The 27,640-nt window shown below is 30.1% G+C and overlaps 1 protein-coding gene across 3 annotated transcripts in view; it reads left to right on the forward strand.

Annotated features, from left to right (window-relative positions):
* LOC145265494 (uncharacterized) overlaps positions 1 to 27,640 on the forward strand; it is a 185,282-nt gene that overhangs the window by 114,244 nt on the left and 43,398 nt on the right. For all 3 annotated transcript variants that reach the window (XM_080121374.1, XM_080121372.1, XM_080121373.1), the window contains exons 19-21: positions 6,457 to 6,666; positions 10,853 to 11,074; positions 25,855 to 26,008. In XM_080121374.1, the coding sequence (XP_079977500.1) occupies positions 6,457 to 6,666; positions 10,853 to 11,074; positions 25,855 to 26,008 (586 nt within the window). The remainder of the gene's footprint in view (positions 1 to 6,456; positions 6,667 to 10,852; positions 11,075 to 25,854; positions 26,009 to 27,640) is intronic.

The following is a 27,640-nucleotide window of genomic DNA, read 5'->3' on the forward strand; positions in this document are numbered from 1 at the left end:
GCTGGGAGGGGGGGGGAATTGAAAAATATTTTATAAATAATTTTTAAATTTTCAGGCGTTGTAGTTGAAGGAAAGAGAGAAAGAGAAAAATATAAATTAATGAATTATAAGTTACAAGTTTATTTTACTAATATAGAAATAGGTAAGAATATCAGTAAGTTAATCAAATAATAAAATTCATAAAATTATTAGGGAGATATTTATAATAAGTGAATAAAACACATACACACAGAAAAACACACACACAAATATACATGTAGAAGATACGTAACCAAATACAAATATATATAGAAAAACACATACATATACACACATGTAGAAGATACGCACAAACACAAATACATATATATACATACATATACACACACACATATATATATACACACATATAAATACATACATACACACACATATACATACATATACAAACACACACACATACACACGCACATATACATATATATATATATACATGTGCACATATATATACATATATATATATATATAAATTAGCTGGGCAGGGAGAAATTGAAAAAATTATTTTTTTGTTTTTAATTTATTATTTATAGTTTTTTGAATTGTCGGGCGTTAAGTTGGAAGAAAGAAATGAGAAATAGAAGGGTAAATAGGTGAATTATACGTTATAGGTTTATTTAATAAAGTAAAAAAACTAAGGATATAAGTAAGTTAATTAAATAATAAAATTAATATAATTATTAATAAAATGTAGATAGTAAGTAGATAACAAAAACACACAAATACATACACATGAGTACACATGTAAAAAATACACACATCAATGGGGGAGGAGCATGTGCTTGAGTATATGTACAAACACAAATACGAAAAATATGTAAATAAGCTTCATGTTAAAAAATATGATAATTATTATTGAAAGAATTAGTAAGAGGTAAATATAAGAGAAAAGCGTATTATATATGTTATATGTAGATGGTAAATTAAATAATTAATTAAAATAGAAGGTAAGTAAATGATTAGTTGTTAACAAGTAGATAATAGACCGAGAGGCAAGTCGAAGGATACCAATTGTGATAAGTACGTAATTGAAATAATAGAAATCGAGACCTGATTATGGAAATAGCCAATAAGAGACTATGGGGCGAGAACCTTTAAATAATGACATAAGGAGTGATTAAGGCAAAGGGGGGGGTACAAAAATGAGTTTGGTAAAGAGAGATGTAGCTAAAAAATGGTGGGATAAATAGGTGGGGGTTCTGTGGAGGGGTTCTTTTAAAATGAATGGGGGACTATATAGTTTAGGTTGTAAATAGGGTGTGTGTAATTCGTTAGTGTTAGATTTTAGGGGTGGGTTATAGTTATTATTAGAAGGGTGAGAAGTTGCTTAAGAGGTGGGATTTATAATGTTTACAATTAAGTGAGGTTTCAGTTTTTTTATTTAGAAGTTTATCTCTATCTCTAAAATTAGTAATCAGTAATTTTTCAGTTAAGCATAAATAACATGGGGAGTTTAGTGATTTACAGGTACTAGCTCTATTAAGAATTTCCCAGCTAATAATAGTTTTTTGGACTAAAAAAGACCAACCTACCTCCTTCGACCTTGCGATGGGTGCTTTTGATGCAGCTGAGGCTACTGACTTAGTAGGCCTTTTCATCCTATATAATATCACAAAATTTATCCCCAACAACAACGTGGGACTTTACAGAGATGATGGCCTTATCATTGTTGAAAACGCAAGCGGCCCAAAGTGCGAAGGCATTAAAAAGAACATTATCAGGGAACTGAAGAATATGGATCTAAAGATTGAAGTAACTTCCAACTTAAAAACAGTAAATTTTCTAGATGTTACCTTTAACCTCCCTAATAATACTTATGAACCATACACTAAAAATAATACATACCCCCTATATATACACCCTATGTCCAACCACCCCAAACACATTATTAAACATATCCCTAAATCAATAGAAAAAAGGCTTAGCACAAACTCATCTAACTCCAGCATTTTTAACCTACACAAACCCTTCTTTGAAAATGCTTTAAAGGAATCTGGATATTCCAACCCTAATATTACATACTTGGACCCTAATAAACCCAACAATACAAATAGGAATAACAGATCCCGCAAAGTCCTCTGGTTTAACCCTCCCTATAATAATATGATAAAAACTAAATTAGGTAAAAAATTCTTCATGCTTCTTAATCACCACTTCCCCCCTAGTAATATTCTACATAAAATTTTTAATAAGAACACTATTAAGCTTAGCTACAGTTGCACAAATAATCTAGAAAATAAAATTAAAAAACACAACAATAAAATACTAAATAACCACAACTATAATAACAATGGTCAAAATAACTGTAACTGCCTTAACAAACCCCAATGCCCGCTCCAGCAAAATTGTCTCTCAACAAATGTGGTTTACAAAGCAACTATTGCCCCTGCTGAAGACCCACAAAACAAAAAATTTTACATTGGCCTCTCAAGCACCACGTTCAAAGACAGATTTAGAGTGCATAAATGCTCCCTAAATAACCCCAACCACCCAAATAGTACTTCATTAACTAACCACTATCTACTACTTACCCGAAACAACCTCACCCCAATTATTAGCTGGGAAATTCTTAATAGAGCTAGTACCTGTAAATCACTAAACTCCCCATGTTATTTATGCTTAACTGAAAAATTACTGATTACTAATTTTAGAGATAGAGATAAACTTCTAAATAAAAAAACTGAAACCTCACTTAATTGTAAACATTATAAATCCCACCTCTTAAGCAACTTCTCACCCTTCTAATAATAACTATAACCCACCCCTAAAATCTAACACTAACGAATTACACACACCCTATTTACAACCTAAACTATATAGTCCCCCATTCATTTTAAAAGAACCCCTCCACAGAACCCCCACCTATTTATCCCACCATTTTTTAGCTACATCTCTCTTTACCAAACTCATTTTTGTACCCCCCCCTTTGCCTTAATCACTCCTTATGTCATTATTTAAAGGTTCTCGCCCCATAGTCTCTTATTGGCTATTTCCATAATCAGGTCTCGATTTCTATTATTTCAATTACGTACTTATCACAATTGGTATCCTTCGACTTGCCTCTCGGTCTATTATCTACTTGTTAACAACTAATCATTTACTTACCTTCTATTTTAATTAATTATTTAATTTACCATCTACATATAACATATATAATACGCTTTTCTCTTATATTTACCTCTTACTAATTCTTTCAATAATAATTATCATATTTTTTAACATGAAGCTTATTTACATATTTTTCGTATTTGTGTTTGTACATATACTCAAGCACATGCTCCTCCCCCATTGATGTGTGTATTTTTTACATGTGTACTCATGTGTATGTATTTGTGTGTTTTTGTTATCTACTTACTATCTACATTTTATTAATAATTATATTAATTTTATTATTTAATTAACTTACTTATATCCTTAGTTTTTTTACTTTATTAAATAAACCTATAACGTATAATTCACCTATTTACCCTTCTATTTCTCATTTCTTTCTTCCAACTTAACGCCCGACAATTCAAAAAACTATAAATAATAAATTAAAAACAAAAAAATAATTTTTTCAATTTCTCCCTGCCCAGCTAATTTATATATATATATATATGTATATATATGTGCACATGTATATATATATATATGTATATGTGCGTGTGTATGTGTGTGTGTTTGTATATGTATGTATATGTGTGTGTATGTATGTATTTATATGTGTGTATATATATATGTGTGTGTGTATATGTATGTATATATATGTATTTGTGTTTGTGCGTATCTTCTACATGTGTGTATATGTATGTGTTTTTCTATATATATTTGTATTTGGTTACGTATCTTCTACATGTATATTTGTGTGTGTGTTTTTCTGTGTGTATGTGTTTTATTCACTTATTATAAATATCTCCCTAATAATTTTATGAATTTTATTATTTGATTAACTTACTGATATTCTTACCTATTTCTATATTAGTAAAATAAACTTGTAACTTATAATTCATTAATTTATATTTTTCTCTTTCTCTCTTTCCTTCAACTACAACGCCTGAACATTTAAAAATTATTTATAAAATATTTTTCAATTCCCCCCCCTCCCAGCTAATTTATATTTATATGTATGTATATGTATGTATATGTATATGTATATATATATGTATGTGTAAGTGTTTGCATCTGGATGTATGTGTACTTGCATATATGTTTATATATGTATATATGCGTGTATTTTTACGTATCTGTGTATGTGTACATATATATATATATGTGTTTGTATATGTATGTTTGTGTATATATATATATATATATATATATATATATATATATATATATGTATGTGTGATCACGCATGTGCTTTTCCCCCATTTACGTATGTGCATTTGCTGTACATATTTATGCGTGTGCTTATATTTGTGTGTTACTTATTTAAAATGTTTTTTTTCTATTATTTAAGTTACTTACTTAAGCCTTCACCTATTTTATTTTATTTCACTAAAATAAACCTGTTACGTATAATTTCTACCTGCCCGGCTAATTTATTTATATATATATTATATTTAATTATATATATCATTACACTATCAAAATAAACCTGTAAAGTATAATTCATTAACTTATTTTTCCTTTTCTTTTTCTTTCCATTTTATAAACAATAAATATCTTTCAATCTCTCCCCGCCCGGCTAAATTACTTTAAACCCCATTTTCAACCCGTTCCTTCACCTATTTTATTTTATTTTATTAAAATAAACCTGTAACGTATTATTTCTATCTGCCCGGCTAATTTATTTATTATATTTAATTATATATATCATTACACTATTAAAATAAACCTGTAAAGTATAATTCATTAACTTATTTTTCCTTTTCTTTTTCTTTCCATTTTATAAACAATAAATATCTTTCAATCTCTCTCCGCCCGGCTAAATTACTTTAAACCCCATTTTCAACCCGTTCCTTCACTAACATTAACTCTCCAACCTGTTGCCATGGTGATCCTTTAAATTAACTGTTACTTATGCCGTTATCAACAAAAGTAGCGTCTTTTAAGTTTAAACTGTTAAAAAACACGTATATAAGAATTTACACATAATTAATATTTAATTATAAACCCCTCTCTTTTTTTAATACACTCCTACTACTTTAAACTCCAACGTCCTCTCCCCACCACTCCCCCTTCTTTTCTAACTCCCCTTTATCTACGATCTTTCCATTTTTATTTGACTTTATAACTTAGTCCATCTATGAATTCTGATGATGCTAGTTGGATTTTTCCTCTCTTTGAGGATTTTCCTCTAGTTGAAACAATTTGTAAACTCATTCTGGACTCACAGTAATAAATTTCCTATATACTGCTCTGACTACACATTGAGCACTTTAGTCCGGTTTTTTTTACCACTGGTAAATATATATATATATATATATATATATATATATATATATATATATATATATATATATATATATATATATATATATATATATATATATATATATAATTTTGTAGTCGACGAAACACGTATCAGTTGATAATTATATTTATAAAATAATACATATGTCGCTCCTCATTTGGGGGGCACCAAACTGGTCAAAGGGAAAATTATTCCCAACTCGCATTTGGGTAAAAATGCATTTCCATATGAATGATTTAATTCATTCAATAAGTAGCGTTAACAAAAACCAACAATATATATATATATATATATATATATATATATATATATATATATATATATATATATATATATTAGCGATAGAACGATTTCAATATTTTCCCGATTCTGATACAATTACTGATTCCTTACTAAATTCCCGATTCCGATACAATTACCGATTCCAATTTCGATTCTTTATAAATATCTACATATTTAACTATACGGTTACCGTAGAAACACATGTTAAATGTGCATATATTTTCTCAAATGCATTTGTCAGGGGGGTGATTTATCAATTTTGGTTTTATTGGTAGTTTAAAAATTATTAGATATTTTATCATTACTACCAGCAATAGAAGATTTTGTTTTAAACAAAATAAAATAAAAAAGATGATTATAGAAAATCATTTCTGACATCAGAAAATAAGCACAATTTTTCCGATTTAAATAGCAGAAAAAGTTTCGATTTTTCCGATTCCCGATTCTGATTAATCGTCCCAACACTAATATATATATATATATACATATATATATATATATATATATATATATATATATATATATATATATTAATTTTAACCTTACTTATTTTTTAGATTAATGGTTCCCATATTGTATTATGTACTTATTCTGGTTAGGAAGATTATTGAACTGGAAACGTATTTCTTTGGATTTATTAATTGTTTTCTTTGCGTTTCGGTTATGATTTAATTCTTTTGTACATCTAAAATATCAAGTTAAAAATAAACGTATATATATGTTTCTTTTTTTCTTTTCCATAGGACAGCTTATGAATCAGAGCCACCAAATTTGCTCAGTGTGTGCAATGCATACGAGAAATGGCATCAGAAATCGTATCAGGTATCCATAGAATATCGCTACGCTCATGAATATGGCGATTCCAGTATCAGCAAGTTTCCATCGTTTGAAGAATCCGACGAATCCGGACAAGAATTTGAATTAACATTGACCAATGCAGAAACCCTTGAAACGTATTATTATTATTATTATTATTATTATTATTATTATTGTTGTTGTTGTTCTGTTGTTGATGATGTTGATGATGATAATGGCTGTGGTGGTGGCGTTTTTTTTTCTATTTTGTTTGCTTACTATTGATTTATTGCTGGTAATGACCATCTTTGGTAATTTATGACAATAATCATCTTCAACCTACCAGTACTCGCCGCACTCTTCCACTGCAGGTTTGGCTATATGCGTGATGTCAGCTGAGGCTCGTGCTATCACATTATTATTATTATTATTATTATTATTATTATTATTATTATTATTACCAGGACCTGTGAACCAGCGTTGCCCGGTGGTAGCATTCCCCCGAGTAAAAAATTAAAGTCCGGTTAACTACGGTTGGTGTTGTTGTAGTCAAACCACCAATTTCCTGATGATGTGTCCTTTTATATATTTGTCAATATTATTTTCCTTTTATATTAGTTAATATTTTTCCTTTTATGCCAATATTTTTGTCCTATTTATTTGTAAATATTATTTTCTTTTTTATATTAGTTGATATTATGTTCTCATTTTATTTTTGTCAACATTATTTTCCTTTTAAATATTTGTCAATATTATTTTCCTTTTATATTAGTTAATATTTTTTCCTTATATGCCAATATTATTTTTTACTTATGTATTTGTCAATATCATTTTCTTTTTTTATAATAGTTGATATTATGTTCTCATTTGTCAACATTATTTTCCTTTTAAATATTTGTCAATATTATTTTCCTTTTATATTAATTAATATTTTTCCTTTATGTCAATATTATTTTTTCCCAGTGTATTTGCCAATATTATTTTCTCTTTTTATATTAGTTACTATTATTTTTTCACTTTATTTTTGTCAACATTATTTTCCTTTTATATATTTGTCAATATTATTTTTTTTTATATTAGTTGATATTATTTACTCACTTTATTTTATTAACATTATTTTCCTTTTAAATATTTGTCAATATTATTCTCCTTTTATATTAGTTTTTTCCTTTTAAGTCAATATTATTTTTTCCCAATGTATTTGTCAATATTATTCCTTTAATGTCAATATTATTTTGTCCCTATGTATTCGTCAATATTATTATCTTTTTTTTTATATGAGTTAATATTATTTTTTCACTTTATTTTTGTCGACACTATTTTCCTTTTAAATATTTGGTAATATTATTTTCTTTTTTATATTAGTTAATATTTTTACTTTAATGTCAATATTATTTTGTCACTATGTATTTATCAATATTATTTTCTTTTTTATATTAGTTGATCATTTTCTCACTTTATTTTTGTCAAAATTATTTTCCTTTTAAATATTTGTCAAAATTATTTTTCTCTAATATGATTGACTTCGATATTCATCGTATTCACTTCAATCAATATTATTATCCACGTTAATGATATCGTCCTTTTTATGGCAGTGAAAGATTGCCACTTTTCATTCTTATTTCTTTTTATTAAAAAAAATTTTTTTGGTTCCATATTCTTATTGTACTTCCATACATTTTCGATGAATCAGACAAGCTCAAATGACGTCACCGCCACGGAACAATACTATTTTCTCTTTCTATAATCGTCAATATTTTTCAGTATACGAGTTCATATTATTTTTCCTTTATATATTTGTCAATATTATTTTATCTATATAAATGATTTACTAATATTTTCACTCTTTATACTCATCAATATCATTTTCACTTTTTACATGCGGCAATAATATATTCACTTTATATATTTGTCAATATTATTTTATCTATTATAAATTATTCAATATTAACCTCTTTATATATTCATCAAACTTATTCTTCTTCCCTGAATTCAAGATAATTTTCGGTTTAATAATTTTCGTCTATAAATTATTCAATTTTATTTTTATTTTTTTATATCCGTCACTATTATTTCACCTGTATGTATTATTAAATATTATTTTCTCTCTTTATATTTGTCAATATTTTTTTTATATTTTACATTCTTCAATATTATTGCCTTTTTATATATTAATCAATATATATTCGTCAACATTATTTTCCTCTCTTTATCCGTCCAGAGAATTTTCAGTTTATATATTCGTCAATATAATTTCCCGTCTATCAATTATTCAATATTTGTTCCTTTTATATCAGTCAATATCATTCTCTTTTGTTATATTTGTCAATATTTTCTTATATTTATTATTCATCAATACCATTTTCTCTTTATATATTAAGCAATATTATTTTCCATCCCTATATTTGTAAGTAATAGTTTTGTACTTTATATCTGTCAATATCACTTGTTTCTTTTATATAGTTGTCGATATTATTTTCCATCTATAAATTATATTTTCCATTTTGTAATATAACTAGTATTATCTTTATTCATATATTATTTTCTTTCCCAATATCTGCCGATATTTTTCCTTTAGTGAACTCTCACCTATTCATCAATATTTTTTTCTATTTTTAAACAAGTAACTATTATTTTTTCCCATATATTATTTACTCTCGTTATACCAGTCGATATTTCCCCTATATATATTAGTCAACCTTCACCCTTCCATATTCATCAATATTATTTTCTAGTTATATAATTGTGAATATTATTTTCTAGTTATATAATTGTCAATATTATTTTCTAGTTATATAATGGTTAATATTATTTTCTAGTTATGTAATTGTCAATATTATTTTGTAGTTATATAATTGTCAATATTATTTTCTAGTTATGTATTTGTCAATATTATTTCGCCTTTATGTATTATTCAATATTATTTAACCGTCATATATTCGTCAATATTATTTTCTTGTTATATAATTGTCAATATTATTTTCTAGTTATATAATTGTCAATATTATTTTCTAGTCATAAAATTGTCAATATTATTTTCTAGTTATGTATTTGTCAATATTATTTCGCCTCTTTTTATTATTCAATATTATTTAACCGTCATATATTCGTCAATATTATTTTCTAGTTATATAATTGTCAGTATTATTTTCTAGTTATATATTTGTCAATATTATTTCGCCTCTTTGTATTATTCAATATTATTTATCCGTCAAATATTCGTCAATATTCTTTTCTAGTTATATAATTGTCAATATTATTTTCTAGTTATATAATTGTCAATATTATTTTCTAGTTATATAATTGTTAATATTATTTTCTAGTTATATAATTGTCAATATTATTTTCTAGTTATATAATTGTCAATATTATTTTCTAGTTATATAATTGTCAATGTTATTTTCTAGTTATATAATTCTTAATATTATTTTCTAGTTATGTAATTGTCAATATTATTTTGTAGTTATATAATTGTCAATGTTATTTTCTAGTTATATAATTGTCAATGTTATTTTCTAATTATATAATTGTCAATATTATTTTCTAGTTATGTAATTGTCAATATTATTTTCTAGTTATGTAATTGTCAATATTATTTTCTAGTTATATAATTGTCAATGTTATTTTCTAGTTATATAATTGTCAATGTTATTTTCTAATTATATAATTGTCAATATTATTTTCTAGTTATATAATTGTCAATATTATTTTCTAGTCATATAATTGTCAATATTATTTTCTAGTTATATAATTGTCAATATTATTCTGACTCTATGTATTATTCAATATTATTTAACCGTCATATATTCGTCAATATTATTATCTAGTTATATACTTGTCAATATTATTTTCTAGTTATATATTTGTCAATATTATTTCGCCTCTATGTATTATTCAATGTTATTTAATCGTCATTTATTCATCAATATATTTTTCTAATTATATAATTGTCAATATTATTTTCCATTATGCATTATTAAATATACTTCAACCGTCATATATCCGTCAATATTATTTTCTATTCATATATTTGTCAATATTATTCTCCTATTTTGTATTATACAATATTGATTAACCGTCTTATATTTGTCAATATCATTTTCCAGTCATATATTTGTCAATATTATTTTCCATTTATATATTTGTCAATATTATTTCCCCTCTATATATTATTAAATATTATTTAACCTTAGTATTCGCAGTCAATACTATTGTCTACGTTAATGTTATCGTCTTTGCTGGTGGCGGCAATAGCTTACAATTTTGCATTCTTGTTTTCTTTTTTGTTTTTCTTTACGGTTTTTGTTTTCTGTTTCATATTGCTGTTGTCCTTCCATACATCAGTCAAGCCCAAGTGACGTCATCTGCATCGAACCGCGACCCCAGTTCTTATGTGGCGGTAAAAAGTCAAGATACCCGCTCGAAAGGTCAAGTCTCAGAAGCGCATCTGGACTGTTCTGGACACGACCATCCGGTGGTCGTTGCTTCCGGCGCTGCTACTCTGCGAGAACATGCAACCACAGCGCCAGCATTTGCAAAACACTCGCAGACTCCTCACTGTAGCAGGTAAGTAGACAAGTCTATTGGTAGTTAGTAAAACGGAGGAAGGGTCTGGGGTGAAATACCTGTAGTAGAGCGAAAAATCTCTGGATGATGTGTCGGTTAGAGAATCGTGGTTTGGTTGTACAAACGTGTGTGTATCTGGGTGGGTGGGTAGGTGAGTCTAAAGCCAAAGCCCAAAACGACGCGTCAGGCCGTAATGGGTAAGGTCAATTTGTGTGGGTGGGTAAAAGACGCCGTTGTGATCTTAAACCTTTGATCCATGTAAGGGCGTGGCCTGTGAAGCAAGTGTTATTCACAAACTGTGGCTTTCGCTTGTAAACAAAATGCCGGTTGTGTGTGTGTGTGTGTGTGTGTGTGTATATATATATATATATATATATATATATATATATATATATATATATATATATATATATATATATACATATATATATATATATGTATATATATATATATACGACTAAGGATGAAAGATGGCAGGCTGTTTAGCGGCGGTGGTGGTCCAGTGAATGGGTTTGAGCATCGAGTTTTCAGCCGGGGGCGCCGTGCAGGCGGAAAGGTTTCGACCCAATCTTGTTGTTCGGATCATTTGCTTTCATTACAGCCCGATGAACAGTGCAGAGGTTCGAAACGGGGACGGGGTATGCTCGGTTGGAGTAAGGAGGTGATCTTGTAAGAGATTTGGAATTATTATTATTATTATTATTATTATTATTATTATTAGTAGTAGTAGTAGTAGTAGTAGTAGTATTAGTCACTCACGATGAGTTCTCATACAGGCCATCACCAGCGATCATTACTGGCAATAACCTCTGGTGTTCCCTGGAGTCTGAGTAACAACAAGTCTCTCCAGATTTCCAGTGCTCCCCATCTCTCTCGATAACCATCGCAGGTTACTTAACGTTATCTTAACAGCCGTTTACTATTGATTTCTCGCTGGCATCGGCCAAAGATATTCCTTGGATTTCGGGCGGCATAAAGCTTTCCCAAGGAACTGGCTCTCTTCGCACTCTCCCCGGTGGAGGTCTGGCTATTTCTCTCCTCCCCTGGGCCTTCAGAATCTTTCATAACGCTTTCATGTGGCGCTATCTGATGTAGATACCACCATGTTTGTTTGGTGGGGATAGTATTTTGCGGTTTCAGTTTTCAGTGGTCGTATTTTTTTTTTTTAAATTTTGTTTTACGATATTGCAGTATCCAAATTACTGGTTAGTGTTGGAGTCTATGTGATTGGTTTCCTCATTCTAGGATTTTATTTAACATGTTTTAATCATTGTTATCCGTTGTATCTTCTCAACCATTCTTCCGATTCCAATTTGTCACATTCTTTTTTCAGTTTTTCAGGATTGTTCCTTGTGCTCCTATTATTATTGGTGTTATCTTGATTTTCTTCATCTTTTATATCTCTTTCAGTTATCTGGCCAGTTCAGTATATTTGCCTCATTCTTCTGTCTTCTTGATATTCACTCTGTTGTCTGCTGGACGGCGAAATCGTCGATCTGGTAGAATTTTTCCTTATTAACTATTACGATACCTGGTCTCCTTGCTTGAATAGGTTTATCTGTTTGTACCTCCATGTTTTCTGATATCCATTTTCAAATACTGCTGCCAATTTGTATTTATACTATTTGTGTGACCGTTCAAGGTGCAGCTGTTTGCATAGTTATTATTTACTCACTAGGAGTAGTCACACAAGCCATCATCAAAGGTTACTCTTTGAGAACAACTTGTGGTTTTCCCTGGAATCTGAGTGACAAGAAGTCTCTCTAGATTTACAGTACTCTCCACCCCTTTCGATGACCTTGGCAAAAGAATTTACGTTATCGCAACAGCCGCTTACCATTGATTTTTTGTTGGCGGCGACTATTAGTCTTCACTGGAATTTGGGTGGCAATAAGCCTCCCCAAGGTCTCAGTTCACTTTGCACTGATTCAGCGGAGGTCTGGCTAGTGCTTTCTCTCCCCGGTCTTTCCATCCTCTTTGACCCTCATTATTTGGTGTGGTGCCCGTTTATGGTGACACCCATAAAAAATAAATAAATAAAATTGAAATAAAATAAAATAAAATGAAATAAATTAAAATAAAATAAAATAAATTAAAATAAAATAAAATAAAATAAATTAAAATAAAATAAAATAAATTAAAATAAATTAAATTAAAATAAATTAAATTAAAATAAAATAAAATAAATAAAAATAAAATAAAATAAATTAAAATAAAATGAATTAAAATAAAATAAATTGAAATAAAATAAAATAAAATAAGTAAAAATAAAATAAATTAAATTAAAATAAATTAAAATAAAATAAAATAAATTAAAATAAAATAAAATAGACTAAATTAAAATAAAATAAAATAAATTAAAATAAATTAAATTAAAATAAATAAATTAAAATAAAATAAAATAAATAAAAATAAAATAAAATAAATTGAAATAGAATAAAATAAAACAAGTAAAAATAAAATAAAATAAATTAAAATAAATTAAAATAAATTAAAATAAAATAAATTAAAATAAAATAAATTGAAATAAAATAAAATAAAATAAGTAAAAATAAAATAAAATAAAATAAATTAAAATAAAATAAAATAAATAAAAATAAAATAAAATAAATAAATAAAAATAAATAAAAATAAAATAAAATAAAATAAAATAAATTAAAATAAAATAAAATAAATTAAAATAAATAAAAATAAATTAAAATAAAATAAATTAAAATAAAATAAAATAAATTAAATTAAAATAAAATAAAATAAATTAAAACAAAATAAAATAAAGGGAAGGGGCAGTACTTTTCACTAATACAATTTCAGTTTTCATGATTCCATGTGATGTTCGTTTGTGTTTTGCATGTGTAGCCGTTTCTGTGTCCAGTTTGTGTGTAGCTTATGTGTGGTGTTAGTCTCCACATTCAAGGGTGTTCCTTAATATTTTTGCAGTTTTCATTGTTGAAATTCGTTGTATCTTCTCTGGCATCCCTCTGATTCCAATCTCTCCCATTCTTTTTTTTCAAAGTTTTTCGGTATCGTTCCTAGCGCTCCTACTATTAGTAGTGTTAGCTTTACTTTCTTCATTTTCCAGATTCCTTTGAGCTCTCTGGCCAATTCCGTGTATTTGCTCCACTTTTAATTCTCCTTGATCTTCACTTTGTGGTCTGCTGGAACGGCAAAATCTACAATCTGGCAGGACTTTTCTTTCTTATTAACTATCATGACATCTGGTCTTCTTGCTTGTATGGGTTTACCCATTTGTATTTCAATGTTCCAGAGTATCTTGTGACTTTCATCCTACAGTACTGCTGCCGATTTATGTTTGTACCATTTGTCTGTGTGTTCAAGATGCAATTGTTTGCATAATTGCCATTGTAATGCCTTCTCCACTTGATTGTGTATATTTTTATATTCTTTTTGGGCTAGTTTGCTACATTCACCAATTATGTGGTTTATTGTTTCGTCTCTTTTTCCGCAGAGTCTGCATTTGATGTTTTCTTGTGTCTTGTCGATCCTTGCTTTGATTTGGTTGGTTCTAATTGCGTTATATTGTGCAGCTGTTATTAGTGATTCAGTTTCCCTGTTTAAGTTTCCTTTTTGTCACTATTTCCAATTAGTGTACCTATTTACTATGCCTCCCCACGGGACAGAGTTAGACACCAGGGTCGTTTTTTAACGTGGAGAAAAGGTACAAAAATAAAAATTGTCTCAGTCGTGAAGGATTTCTCCTCCACCGAAAGAGAACAAGAAAATGAAGTGCAGCATCTGAAGAACAGATACTACACTTTGATCTTGACAAAAAGGCCAAGAAATAGTGTAGATAGCCATTAAAAAATATCTTAGTGACCCCTGAAGATTGAACTGTCTTTATGATCTACGGGCCCACCCTCAAACCCACGGTTCGAATTTCTTGTAGTGCAGAGCAAACCCTCTTTTCCTTAGTAGAGAAAAAGAAGCATGTATTCAACACCCGAAGAAGGTCGCAGGTTGCAGCGACAGAAACGTTGTGCTAATAACGCCCAAGATGAGAATAATAGCCCGGTTAATCACCATAACACAAGCATTTCTTTTTTGGTTATTAGTTGTTTCTACATATTTTGGCTAATTGAAATCACATTTAGCCAATACTTTAATCATTTACGCAATACAAAAAGCATCTTATAATAAATAATGAGTCACCATCTATCACGGCAAAAGGCCGCTCCAAGATAACAGTTAAGGATATTCGCAGTTGACGATGAATAATATTCTGTGAAAATCTATCTATCTATCTATCTATCTATCTATCTATCTATCTATCTATCTATCTATCTATCTATCTGTCTGTCTGATGTCTGTCTGTCTGTCTGTCAACCTACCTACCTACATACCTATCTACCTACTTTACTTTTATATAAAATGAACTGCTTTTGAGACTTCGTTTCCGATGTACTCAGAAACGGTTAATACGATTTTTATGAAATTTCACACTAATGCACTTTATATATCTGACAGTGTTCTTAGATAGATAAGCATCTATAATCGATAATCGAAAAAAAAATATCCAAGGAAAGAAAGAACAGGCGATTTTGACCAAAGGTAACACTTTACACAACCTAATATCACAAGTGCATTTGAGAAGTTTGGTTATCACACAAGCAGAAAAATCTCGACATATACAATCGACAGTAGTCTCTTTGATATGACAACGACGCATTCGAAATGAATGTTTCTGTTTAAAGCACAATTTCACAATGATACTTGACTTTTTCATTTTAAACTTAAATTCATATCAATATCACCGCACAAACAGAAAAGCCAGACATATAAAATCAAGAGTAGGTCCTTGGATATAACAGGGGCGCGTTCGAAGTTAATGTTTCTCTTTAATACACAATTGAAGCATGATACTTGACTTTTGCATTTTAAACTTTAATGCAAGCAGTTATTTATAAAAATTATTTTATAAAATAGTAGGTTCTCTACAGTGCAATGTAGATTACAATGTGTGGTGTACAAACCACTGCGGAGAGGCGTGTGAACCTTCTTCTCGGTGCACCGTGATCGATCCCCAACTAGAGCAGGAAATCAATCGATCTGATTGAGAAATGGGCAATTTCACCGATTTCGATGACACTGAAAGTATGGGAGGGTGAAAGATTCGTTGATCATCATTCGATCCCGGGAAACGTCGGTTCTCCTTGTTAGTAACATCGTAAATAAAGAATTTCTACCAAAAATACTTATTAAAGTATCACTTTTCTTAAATAAACACAGAAAAGAATCGACTGTAAGTAATTTATGTGATTCGAATGCGATTTCCATGACGTAATTTATTTTTAGCAAAAATGCAAAAAGTCTGAAATATATATCCGCACGAAGGAATTACAGAAAAAATATTTTAGATTTTAAAGTGGGGGATCACATCCCGATATCTCTATCTCTATCTCTACAATTATATAAATGCAACTTTGTGTGTGTGTGTGAGTTCGTTCCTTATAGATTCCGAAACGGATGAATAGATTTTCTTCACAATTTACTGAACTTTAGTATATAAGTCTGGGAATGATCTTAGTTAAGTTTTGTCTCAGAATATTCCTGATCATTGCCGATAATCGATAATTAATAATCGAAACTGTTATTTTAATTTATCAAAAATCGATAAAGCCATTTTTTCCATGTCGTCACTTAGCAACAATGATAAAACAACTGGCCGTGAAAATTCTACTCTGGGTAAGTTGATAGCATGTTTTTTTTTTTTTTTTTTTTTTGCATGATGTGGTCTGTAGGTTCAAACCCCACACGTAAATTTCTTAGTTTTTTTCATTAACTGCAAAGACTTGAAAATTTTCGTTTTTTTTTTTTTTTTTTTTTTTTTTTTGCATGACGTGGTCTGTAGGTTTTCTTAATGTTTTTTTTTTCCCGTTAATATGTATTTTGGACTAAGTTAGTGCATGAAGGCATGTGAAGTTTCTTCCCGGGCGATTTCACGGATTTCGATGACAATAAAAATATAGGAGTGTGAAATATTCGTTGATCATCATTCAATACCGGGCAACGTCGGATCTCCCTGCTAGTTAAATATAAAAATGATAAACAAGTGCTTTCTTAATTAATGAAGCATTGGAGGTGGTGGCATTGTTTTTCCTAGCATAACTTTGGGAATAATTAATACGATATGGCTAAGTAAGTTAAAAAAAAAACCCTCAAAACTTTTTTACTCGTTCTTACATTGTCAGACGTTCTTGTATTATTTATTATTTCTCTGATTTGTTTGTTTGTAAAATCAATATTCTAAAAGTGTCACAGATGAAAACGAACGCCAGAAGAGTAGCCAGTGCGCTAGAATGCTTCTAAAACTATGTAACAGCATCGTGCTGGTATTTTGAGGGAGCGTCTGCCGTGTACAACGTGCGTCAGTGTGGGAAGAAAAGCGAAAGGTATTCTTTCGCACTTCATTAGTTTCTATTTCTGCTCACTGAACGACGCGTTAATTCGGGTAACTCGACTCCACACCTCGTCCTCAGAGTCTGGTATTTGCAAAGACTGATATAATGACATTAAGAAAAACAAAAACAAAGGAAAAAAAAAAGGCAAATCTGGCACATCTGTTAATATTAATTTGTTAATATTAATTTGTTAATATTAATTATTCTTGTTTCTTGATTGAATAACTTGAGTAATTTAATTAGATATACGGCATAATCCAATTGACAGATTGGTTCCCGTCAGATCATCGAAGGTAAGCAACGTTGAGCCTGGTCAGTACTAATGGGTGACCATTTGTGAATTTCAGGTGCTGTATGTGCTCTCCGCTTATCTCGGCATTGTTTCCAGCCAGTCTTGGATATCTTACCGTTGGACGGTGCCGATTCAGGAGAGGTGTGGTTGGAGATTGCGAAACCCTTGTCTTGTAATTACACCCGCGGCTACACTTACAGGGATGTCCATTGTCTCTTGAGACTGAACGGAGGCATCGAATTTAGTTACAGATCAGTTGTGTGAGTGTGTTCTTACGTGTATCTATCCAGCTAGAAATCCAAAACTACGAAACAAATGCACAAAACGTTGGTATATTCTTGCATAAACAATATTTAAATTAAAAAAAGAATCATTATTTGGGGGTCAACTAGGTCAGATGTCGTCGTGAGTGGTGGTGGGTTTTCGGCTATTTCTAATGTTATTTATTATATAAAGGATAGGTGAGTAGCTTACATTATTATTATTTTCAATAGAATAAAACAAGAGAGAGGAATGGGTCCGCTGCAGGTGAGAGAGGGTGAGGAAAGGGATGTGGAAAAACGTGGAGGGGAAGGAGAGAAAGATTGAGAGGCAGATTGAGAGACGTTGAGAGATAGGAGTTTTAATACAAAGGTGATACACAACTCTTCTCTTTTGTTTTCACAGCAATACACGACACTGAGTAGGCAAATGTATGTTTGTACGCCCAGCTAAAATTAAAAAAAAAAACACACCCCAAGTTGGTACTTTTTTTAATCGGCATAACACCGGATGTATGATACTAAAATAAACAAAGAAATTCATTATTTAAGAGTCAAATGTCCATTTAATATTACCATTCGGTACAAGCATATTTAAATGTTATTATGTAGAGTAATGGTCGCCAACTGTTTGCAGTATCAGGACCAAAAGGCAAACAGTTTTGACTACATTGTTACAGAGGACAACAATGTTACTAAATATGTAAATACATTTTTTTGTGTGTTTGGAGAAAACAAGTATTAAATATATGATTATATTTAAATTACATAACAAAATTATTTTTGTTTTAAATTAATTTATATCAGTTTGAAATATGTTAAACATTAAAAAAAAGATTAATGACGATTTCGGTCGAAAAAGTCCAGAGATTTCGGCTCGTTGCTAATAATTCGGAATAGGGGCATGTGAGTGAGAAAAAGCGAAAGTAATTCAGCGAGACGTTTTCTACAGAAGAACCAAATTTTCTGTGCATTTGAAAAAACAAAACAAAAAAAACAAACAAAAAAAACAACAAAAAACAAAACAAAACAAGTATTAAATTTAATATGATAAAAACAAAAACAAAACAAAATAAGTATTAAATTTAATATGATAAAAACAAAAACAAAACAAAACAAGTAATAAATTTAATATGATAAGATTTAAACGATAACACTTATTTACTACAGGAATATAAAAAAAAGAAAAGAAAAATGATAAACATATTTTACAAAAAAATATTTTTAGTCTGGATAAGGTAACCGGCCAAAAAATTCTCCCGAGGGCCGAGTTTGGCCCGCAGGCTCGAGGTTGCCGACCATTGATGTAGAAATAATTAACTATGATTTTTTCATAAAGTTATTTCACTATTGATATAATATTAATCATTCTTGTTTCTTAATTATATTTTATATCGTAATTTAGTTATTAATCTAATGTATAAAAGGCAATTATATGTGTGTCTTATGTGTGCATACACAGTTAGAAAAAAACAACACCCAAAAGGGTGATATTTTTGATAGGCGTTGCCCTGGATGTATAATGTCTAAAATTAAAGAAAAGCTAATTCTTTGGGGGCCAACTGAGCCAGATTTCGTTCTAGCGGGTAACCATTTCCAATATCATCTGTTATACAAAGGAGAGGTGAATGACTTGTTATTTTCAATATATTAAAACAAGTGAGAGGAATGGGCTAGGCACAGGCGAAAGAGGGATGGAGGAGAGGGATATGTAAAAGCAAGGAAAATGAAAAGATATTCGGACAGATTGGGAGACTTAGACAGATAAGAGTTTTAATATAAAGGTGATGTACACAATTTTCAACCTCTTGTATTTTACAGTTTTTAATTTTTAAGATGAGAGATGAGTGGATTGATCGAACTATTATTCTCATCTTGAGTGTTATTTGTGCAAAGTTTCAGTCAGTGTAGACTCCGACCATCGCCAGGCATCTTGAAAAAGAATGGAAAAAAGTTTCTGGCTCCGTGGATGGTTTCATATTTTTGGAGTTGTTTTTGTTTTCTTCATCGTGGTTTTGTATGCGTGGAAAAATTTAGATATTAAAGGGGAGGTAGCTTTAATAAAGTTTGACTGGAATGTATCCCTTTTACCGTTGAAATTTAAAGGAGGGGTTGTACAATTTTTCATTATAATTTCTTATTATACACCCCCACAAAGTTGGTAATCGGCATTACCCCGGATCTAAAATTCAAAATAAAGTTCATTGTTTGAGGTGTCCAATGGTGATTTGCATCTTTTAATGTTATGTAAAGGTAAAAACTTTGACTTTTTCACAGAGTTATTTCATTTACGCCGACTCGAGCCATGTGTGTATATGTTCAAAGAGAGGAATAGGTTGAGTGGAGAAGAACAAAGGAGGTGTGTGGGGGTGAGAGGAGAAGAGAGAGAGAGAGAGAGAGAGAGAGAGAGAGAGAGAGAGAGAGAGGTTACAATTCTACCCAGAGCAATGCTGCTAGTTTGTAAAATATTAAAGTGCTCCGAAGTTAAGCAACAATAAACATAGACAGTACTAGATGGATGACCATTTGGCATGATTGAGAACCCACTTAAATGATGAGCAACAATGAATTCATGAATCCTTCTAAGGAGATAGATAGATAGATAGATAGATGAAGAGTCATTACCGTCAATACCTGTATCAGGCAGGACATCACTTAAATGATCGAAAGTGGGATTGGTAAGGATGAATTGTTATGATAACATTTTTAAGTTGCATTTCTAAATTAATGTAAATAAATATTTATTCTAAATATTTGGATTATTCTAAAACGTATTTTAGCTGACAAAACGTTTTGGCTTGAATAATCATAAGAATCGTGGACCAGCCATTTTTCGGCGTTGCCCGGTCAACATCTAACACTAAATTGAATTCGTTTAGAAGCGATATGAAAGCGTTTATTACAATGTCGGTTCTTAAAAAGTGCCAGAGTAGACTATATTTGCATTTGTCTCTCTGCACGAAGGATGTATCTGCGATAAATAAATAAACACGATGTATTTTGGACACAGACGTCTTCCCATTTTGGTAATTTGTTAAATCATCCTGAGTTCAGGAGGTCAAAATTAATGCATGGAAACTGAAGTGACAAAAGAGAAGTATCAGTGCTGGGATCTCGAGAGAGTTCTTTTAACAGCAGAATGAACGCACGTGTTTTAATGTAACTCCTAAAATATCCATGACTAAATCGCTTCTCATTCTCTCACTTTCTGCCCGAATGATTATGATAATGAAATAAATACCAGATTCTACCTCTAAACGAATTTATTCTAGTGCTCACAGCATACCAATACAAACTCAGTTTTGTCTATAGAACTTGCTGCCTTCATGTTTTGTGATATATATATATATATATATATATATATATATATATATATATATATATGTTTATTTGTTTACGAACAGGCGATTTGAGCACTATAAAATTGGTGGCGGGTGTCTATTTAAATAGACATTCCGACGAGTTATTTACGGGCGTCGATTCCATGGTCGAGTGGGAGAACTGCCGACTCAACACGACGGTTCTAGGTTCAATCCTTGGCTTGGGAGAGATGCTAGTCTAGCGGCACTGATGAGTTGTGATACAACGAAACAGGACTGTATGTCGATGACTACAAATATATATATATATATATATATATATATATATATAACAGTATATATATATAAAAGGAGATATAAGAAAAACAAATAAAGTAAAGTGAAATAAAAAAAAAATGTGGAAGAGATTAGCATTAAACAAAATCAAATAAAAATACAATTAAAATATTTGTTCTTGGAATCCGAAAATAAGCACAATTTCTTCCAATTCCGATGCTCTAAAAGTTCCGATTTTCCCGATTACTGAATCCGATTAATCGCCCCAACACTAATATACTTGGCCTTCGGGACAAGATCAAGTATCTGTTCTTCAGATGCTGCACTTCAATTTCTTGTTCTCTGTCAGTGGAGGAGAAATCCTTCACGACTGAGACAATTTTTTATTTTTGTTCCTTTTTTCCACGTTAAAAAACGACCCTGGTGTCTAACTCTGCCCCGTGGGGAGTCATTGTAAATAGGAACACTAGTATATATATATTATCATATATTTATAGTAAATTGCTAGTCATTAGAATAGTTTTGATAGTTAATCCCTTTTATTAGTTTGCCCTACCTTTTATTTACTGCGGGACTTGACTCAAACAGAAAATGGGATGAAGGGGCAAATTATAATACATTGAAAGATGTCATACTCTGTTACATTTAGCTTAGTTTCAGTTTGTTCTGTATAAAAATGCAATAGATTAAATGGGTTGATGAATAGTGTTAAATTTTTTGTGTGTGAAACGTCACTAACCCTATTTGGGTTTAACTGGTTTCCTTCAAAGGAGGAAGTTCCATGGGAGTATGAAATTCACAAGCGGTCCTCAGTTGCATGCATATCCTCGTTAGAGGAGATGACGACGTTAGGTTTTAGCAATTCTTGCAGGGAGGCGTCGACGTCCCCCTACTTACAGCGGCTGGAACTCTCAAAATTGTCACCCATTTTACATTTTTAAAATACGAAGCAATATGCTGTCAAGAATATTAACTACAACAATGATATTGATGCTACTTCGAATAGTAATAATCATAATAGCAATAATAACATTATTAATAAAAACAAGGAGTAGTAATAGTAATATTAATAACTATAATAGCAATAATAATAATATAATAATAATAATGATAGTTATAACAAGAACCCTTAAAATATAGAGAATAAATCTAATATATAAAAGGCTATATGTCTGTCTGTCCCCATATTTTCAAACTCTTATCTGTTCCGAAACTAAAAGTCGCAGATCGGCACTATGGCCTTCAAATGATTATATTTTTTATGGACTACTCTTTTATGGGTCTTTAGCCGGTTAAAATAGTTTTTACGGGGTCAAAATTGAAAGAATCTTTATAGATTTTGTACATTCATCTAAGTTTATTTTAAATTTGTAATCAGTTCATATGCGTGTCACTTTGGTACAGTGGTAACGTTATCAGCTTTGAATGCTACAGTTTTACTTTCGGTTTCGATTCTAGCTGATGGCTCCCAAATATTTATTTTTTTTACTTTCGAAATCACGTCTCTATAATAAAATATGGAGAAATTAAAATATCATATTTAAGCGTATTTTACGCGCGAGCAAAGCCGCCACCCTCACACTAGTAAGAAATAAAAGAGTGTCAAAATAGAGGGGATAACGCTATATAAGAGAGGAGTGCAACGGAATAGACGGGGAGAATGATGAGAAGGGAGATGGGATAGGTGTATCAGAATTTTAAGGGATTTTTTGACACCCCTAATACGAAACTGCGAATAAAATAAAATATAAAAAAACGCGTAATTTCTCCTTTAAAAGCGAGTTGTTTATTTTCTTTATGGATTATACTTACAAAATAAACTATTTAAGTTGTATAAAAAGTAATAGAAATATTATTTTTTATTTAAAAAAAAAGACAGTAATGAAATCAATTGAATTTTACCAGTTAAGTATTTTTCAATTTTTAAACTTTAAAAATCTATCAAAATTTTTCTATTGATTCAATTTTTACGATATTTTCAGGGTCAATGTGAAATTTTATGCTCTTTCCAATAAACCGAATATAATATTTTAGACAAACGTTTTTTTTAATTCACCCCCCCCCCATTTTGAAATGTCTATTAAAAAGTAAATAATTAATTTACGCACCAAAGTTTTATATATCACAAATTGAAGATAAAAGATCAATAAATAATATATTCAAATTTAAAACAAAAAAAAGGAAGTGTTTTTTAGAAATTTACCTGTAAAGTCCGAAGTTTAAAACCTTTTTTTTTTAACTACGTTTTTTTTTGTCTTTCTTTAAAATTGAAACCTTGTCCTTGCTCCTTTAATTAAACAAAAAAAATAGGATTTAAATTACATTTTTCGAGTAGTTATAAGCTTGGAAAGACAGGAGGTTATTCAATATATTTCACACATTCGTAAGGTCGGTTTCTGACACACCTAGAGATGGGATATATTAAAAACAAGCAGATTTAACTTAAGGGAAACGAAATGTGGTTACTCAAATATTATACAGTAAAGGGAAAATGTAGAATGTTTAAACATGCCAATACGTGCACGTAGAGATACGGGTCTGTTGTAATCTCCCCAATGCTTCAAAGGAGAAGGGGTTCGCGTTCTTGTAGATCATTTTTTATTTTCAAGGTATACATATCAATATGCATATCTGTTGAGTAAAAAAAAAGAAAAAGAAAAACGTTCCGATGTAGTTAGTAATAGAGAATCCAAGTAATTGTACGAGAGGGTGGTGTAGGCTTCGCTTATATCTGTAAAGATCGTGCGGCCTTAGATTAGTATATTATGGTATTATAATATTCCCTTTTACCGATATTATCTGAGGTTCAGCGAAAAATTATTACATTGAATAGTTAGGAAACGCACACACAAACACAGAGACAGACACACACACACAAACACACACACACACAAACACAGAGGCAGACACACACACACAAACACACACACAAACACAGAGAGAGACACACAAACTCACAAACTCACACACACATACACACACACATATATATACATACTTTTAACTTATTTTTACATAAGCAGTAATGTGTTGCTACACAGTTATGAGCATGTTTCGGTCTTCTCGTATATAGTAACTAGAAACCTCTTCAGGCAATCACGCTTACATTAAGGGAACCAGTAACGAATCTCATATATATATATATATATATATATATATATATATATATATATATATATATATATATATATATATATATCCATTTATCTAGTTTTTCCTTTTCAGATTAAATATGTTTTTAATTCATTTCAAAGTGTTTTTTTAACATATTTTATTAACTGCTTGCTCATATATATATATATATATATATATATATATATATATATATATATATATATATATATATATATATATATAGGGTGGCCCATAAGTCACTTTACATTTTAAAATCTCAATAACTTTTTTCTGTTAATATATTTTAATTTCTCCTTTCAGAATTATAAAATAAAATCTTGGGAAATTTTTTGTTTGGATAAGTTTACAACGGAACAACGAGTGAGGATAATTGAATTTCACTTTGAAAATGGACGATCAATTGTTTTAATGCAAAGATTTTATATGCGCCATTTCAATATTCAATATCCTCTTAAAAGGTATGCTATTGAATTTGTTCAACCTTAGTTAGTAAACATGCCAGAGTATTCGTGTCAAACAAAATGGAGCAACTGCACATACAGCTAGAGCAACAATGCAGTTGTTAACTGTGATGTCTCAGGATCGAAAAATCTCTTGAAATTTCGATTTTGAATGGCCTCCACGTTCATCTAATTTGACAGAACTAGACTTTTGTCTTTGGGGATATCTTAAAGACAAAGTGTATGCAAATAAGCCTCGAAGCATCCAAGACCTTAAGGCAAATATACGCAGGAAATTCTTTCCCTACAACTTCCGATGTTAAGAACTGTCATAAAGAATAGCTTAGAAAGAGCTCGACTAATGGAGGTGACTTAAGAGACATTATCTTTCGTAATTAAGTCAGAACAAATTTCCACACTATAAACTGTGTAATCAAGAAAGAATTAATTAAATACAGTCATTTAAGAAAAAGTTATTTGATTTTCAAACTGTAAAGTGACTTATAAACCACCCTGTATATATATATATATATATATATATATATATATATATATATATATATATGTGTGTGTGTGTGTGTGTGTGTGTGTGTGTGTGTGTGGACAAACTCATAATGATCAATTTCAAATAATTCTTTTAGTAGGTTGTCAACCCGAGGAAAACCTCTATCACAGAACAACGAGTGCAAAATAAACAGGCAACGACCAGAGTCTGTGAAAAATCCAAAATGTCACCATTCTGACCAACCGGAAGAGTCCATTACAGAAAAAGTTAAAGCGGCTACGTTTATACAGGTAAGAAAAGAAAAGAGGAAACTGGCTAATTTATGACTTGCTGATGGTGTGAAGAAACAATTTTTGCTCTCAAATTTGAAACTATCCAAAAACGAATTATATTGTAACATAGCGCGGACGTGCGTATGCAAATGCATGCAAAATGACGTCACCTATAGGGAAAAATAAAAACCTTGAAAAGAAGCTAACGTTAGAGACGGGTATAACGTTCGAGATCACGTGAGAGGCGTGAATAACGCTTGAGAAGACGATAACGTGAGGGACGTTACGGCCGTAACGAGAAAATGAGGAAATAAATGTTTACAACAAAGCAAGTTGAAGTTCTTTCCTATTCTTTGTCTCATTTGCGACTGAGCACACAACGTGTTGGTTTCCGAACCACGTAACATTATGACAATTACATAATATTTTAGTTGTCCTTATCTAGCGTTGCCCGGTTATGTTTTAATTTCAATTTTTTTTTCTACTCATCCGGTACCAATTATTATATTTTCTTATTACAATTATACAACATTTTATAAACCTTTGACCCTCCATCTCTCGATACAATTAATTGATTCGTTTACTTTTCAAATTTCTACCTCCCATTTTTGCTCCTGTTCACTTGCACCTCATAAACTCCATGAATTCCACCTAAAGATGATTCGCAGTCGAATCGACAACGTTCGTGATAACCATGGAACTTTCATTAATATTTCGATCTTGATATAAAAAAACAGTATAAGGAAAATTGAAGAAATAATAAAAAAGAATCATAAAGTAAAATAGATTCGTTGTATTTAATAACGTCTGCTTGAATTAAAAAATGCTGCCAAATATGCAAATGTCAAATGATATAATATAAGGCTTTTTAGCCTGTTAAAAACGGGAAAAAGTTATAGTCCGTTTATTTAGAATGAGTGCTTTAGGCCAAATAAATGGTTGAATATGTTATCTTTTTAAATTGACGTGAACACTAGAATATTTCAATTAAAAGTCAAATATGAAGAGATAAAATTATAGAGGAATAAAACGCGAATCACATGGAGTATAGGTTGTTTAAACAGTTACATTCAATTTAGCTTAAATTTGCAGTTTTTGAAAAAAAATTACAAGTGCGGACTTTCTTTTTGCCGGCACCAGTTACACTTAAATAACAATTTTCCATTGTGCAGACTTTCTTTTTGCCTCTGCAAGTTATTTTTTTAAATTGAGGTGAACACTAGAATATTTCAAATAAAAGTCAAATATGAACAATTAAAATTATAGAAGAATAAAAGGCCAATCAAATGATGTGTAGTTTGTTTAAACAGTTACATTAAATTTAGCTTAAATTTGCAGTTTTTGAAAAAATTACAAGTGCGGACTTTCTTTTTGCCGGCACTGTACTTAAATATAACCTCTCATAAAGTAGACAAAATTATTTGGGGCAATTCTCTAAGCCGCACATAAAAACAAAAACAAACGAAAGTACTAGGTAGCCCTTCCAGTCGCAATACAGTTGGACTGTCACGAATAGATAGATTTTGTATTGAGGGACTTGTAATTTGAAATCTATGTCTATGCATGCATTTGATCATTACTTCATTTCTTTTATTTAATATATTTGTATGTTCATATTTAAGCATTCTAATACTTTCTTCTATGCATAGA

This window comes from Euprymna scolopes, chromosome 40 (assembly GCF_053919585.1).
Source record: "Euprymna scolopes isolate OS-2025 chromosome 40, ASM5391958v1, whole genome shotgun sequence".
In the NCBI taxonomy this organism is placed as follows: Eukaryota; Metazoa; Mollusca; class Cephalopoda; order Sepiida; family Sepiolidae; genus Euprymna; species Euprymna scolopes.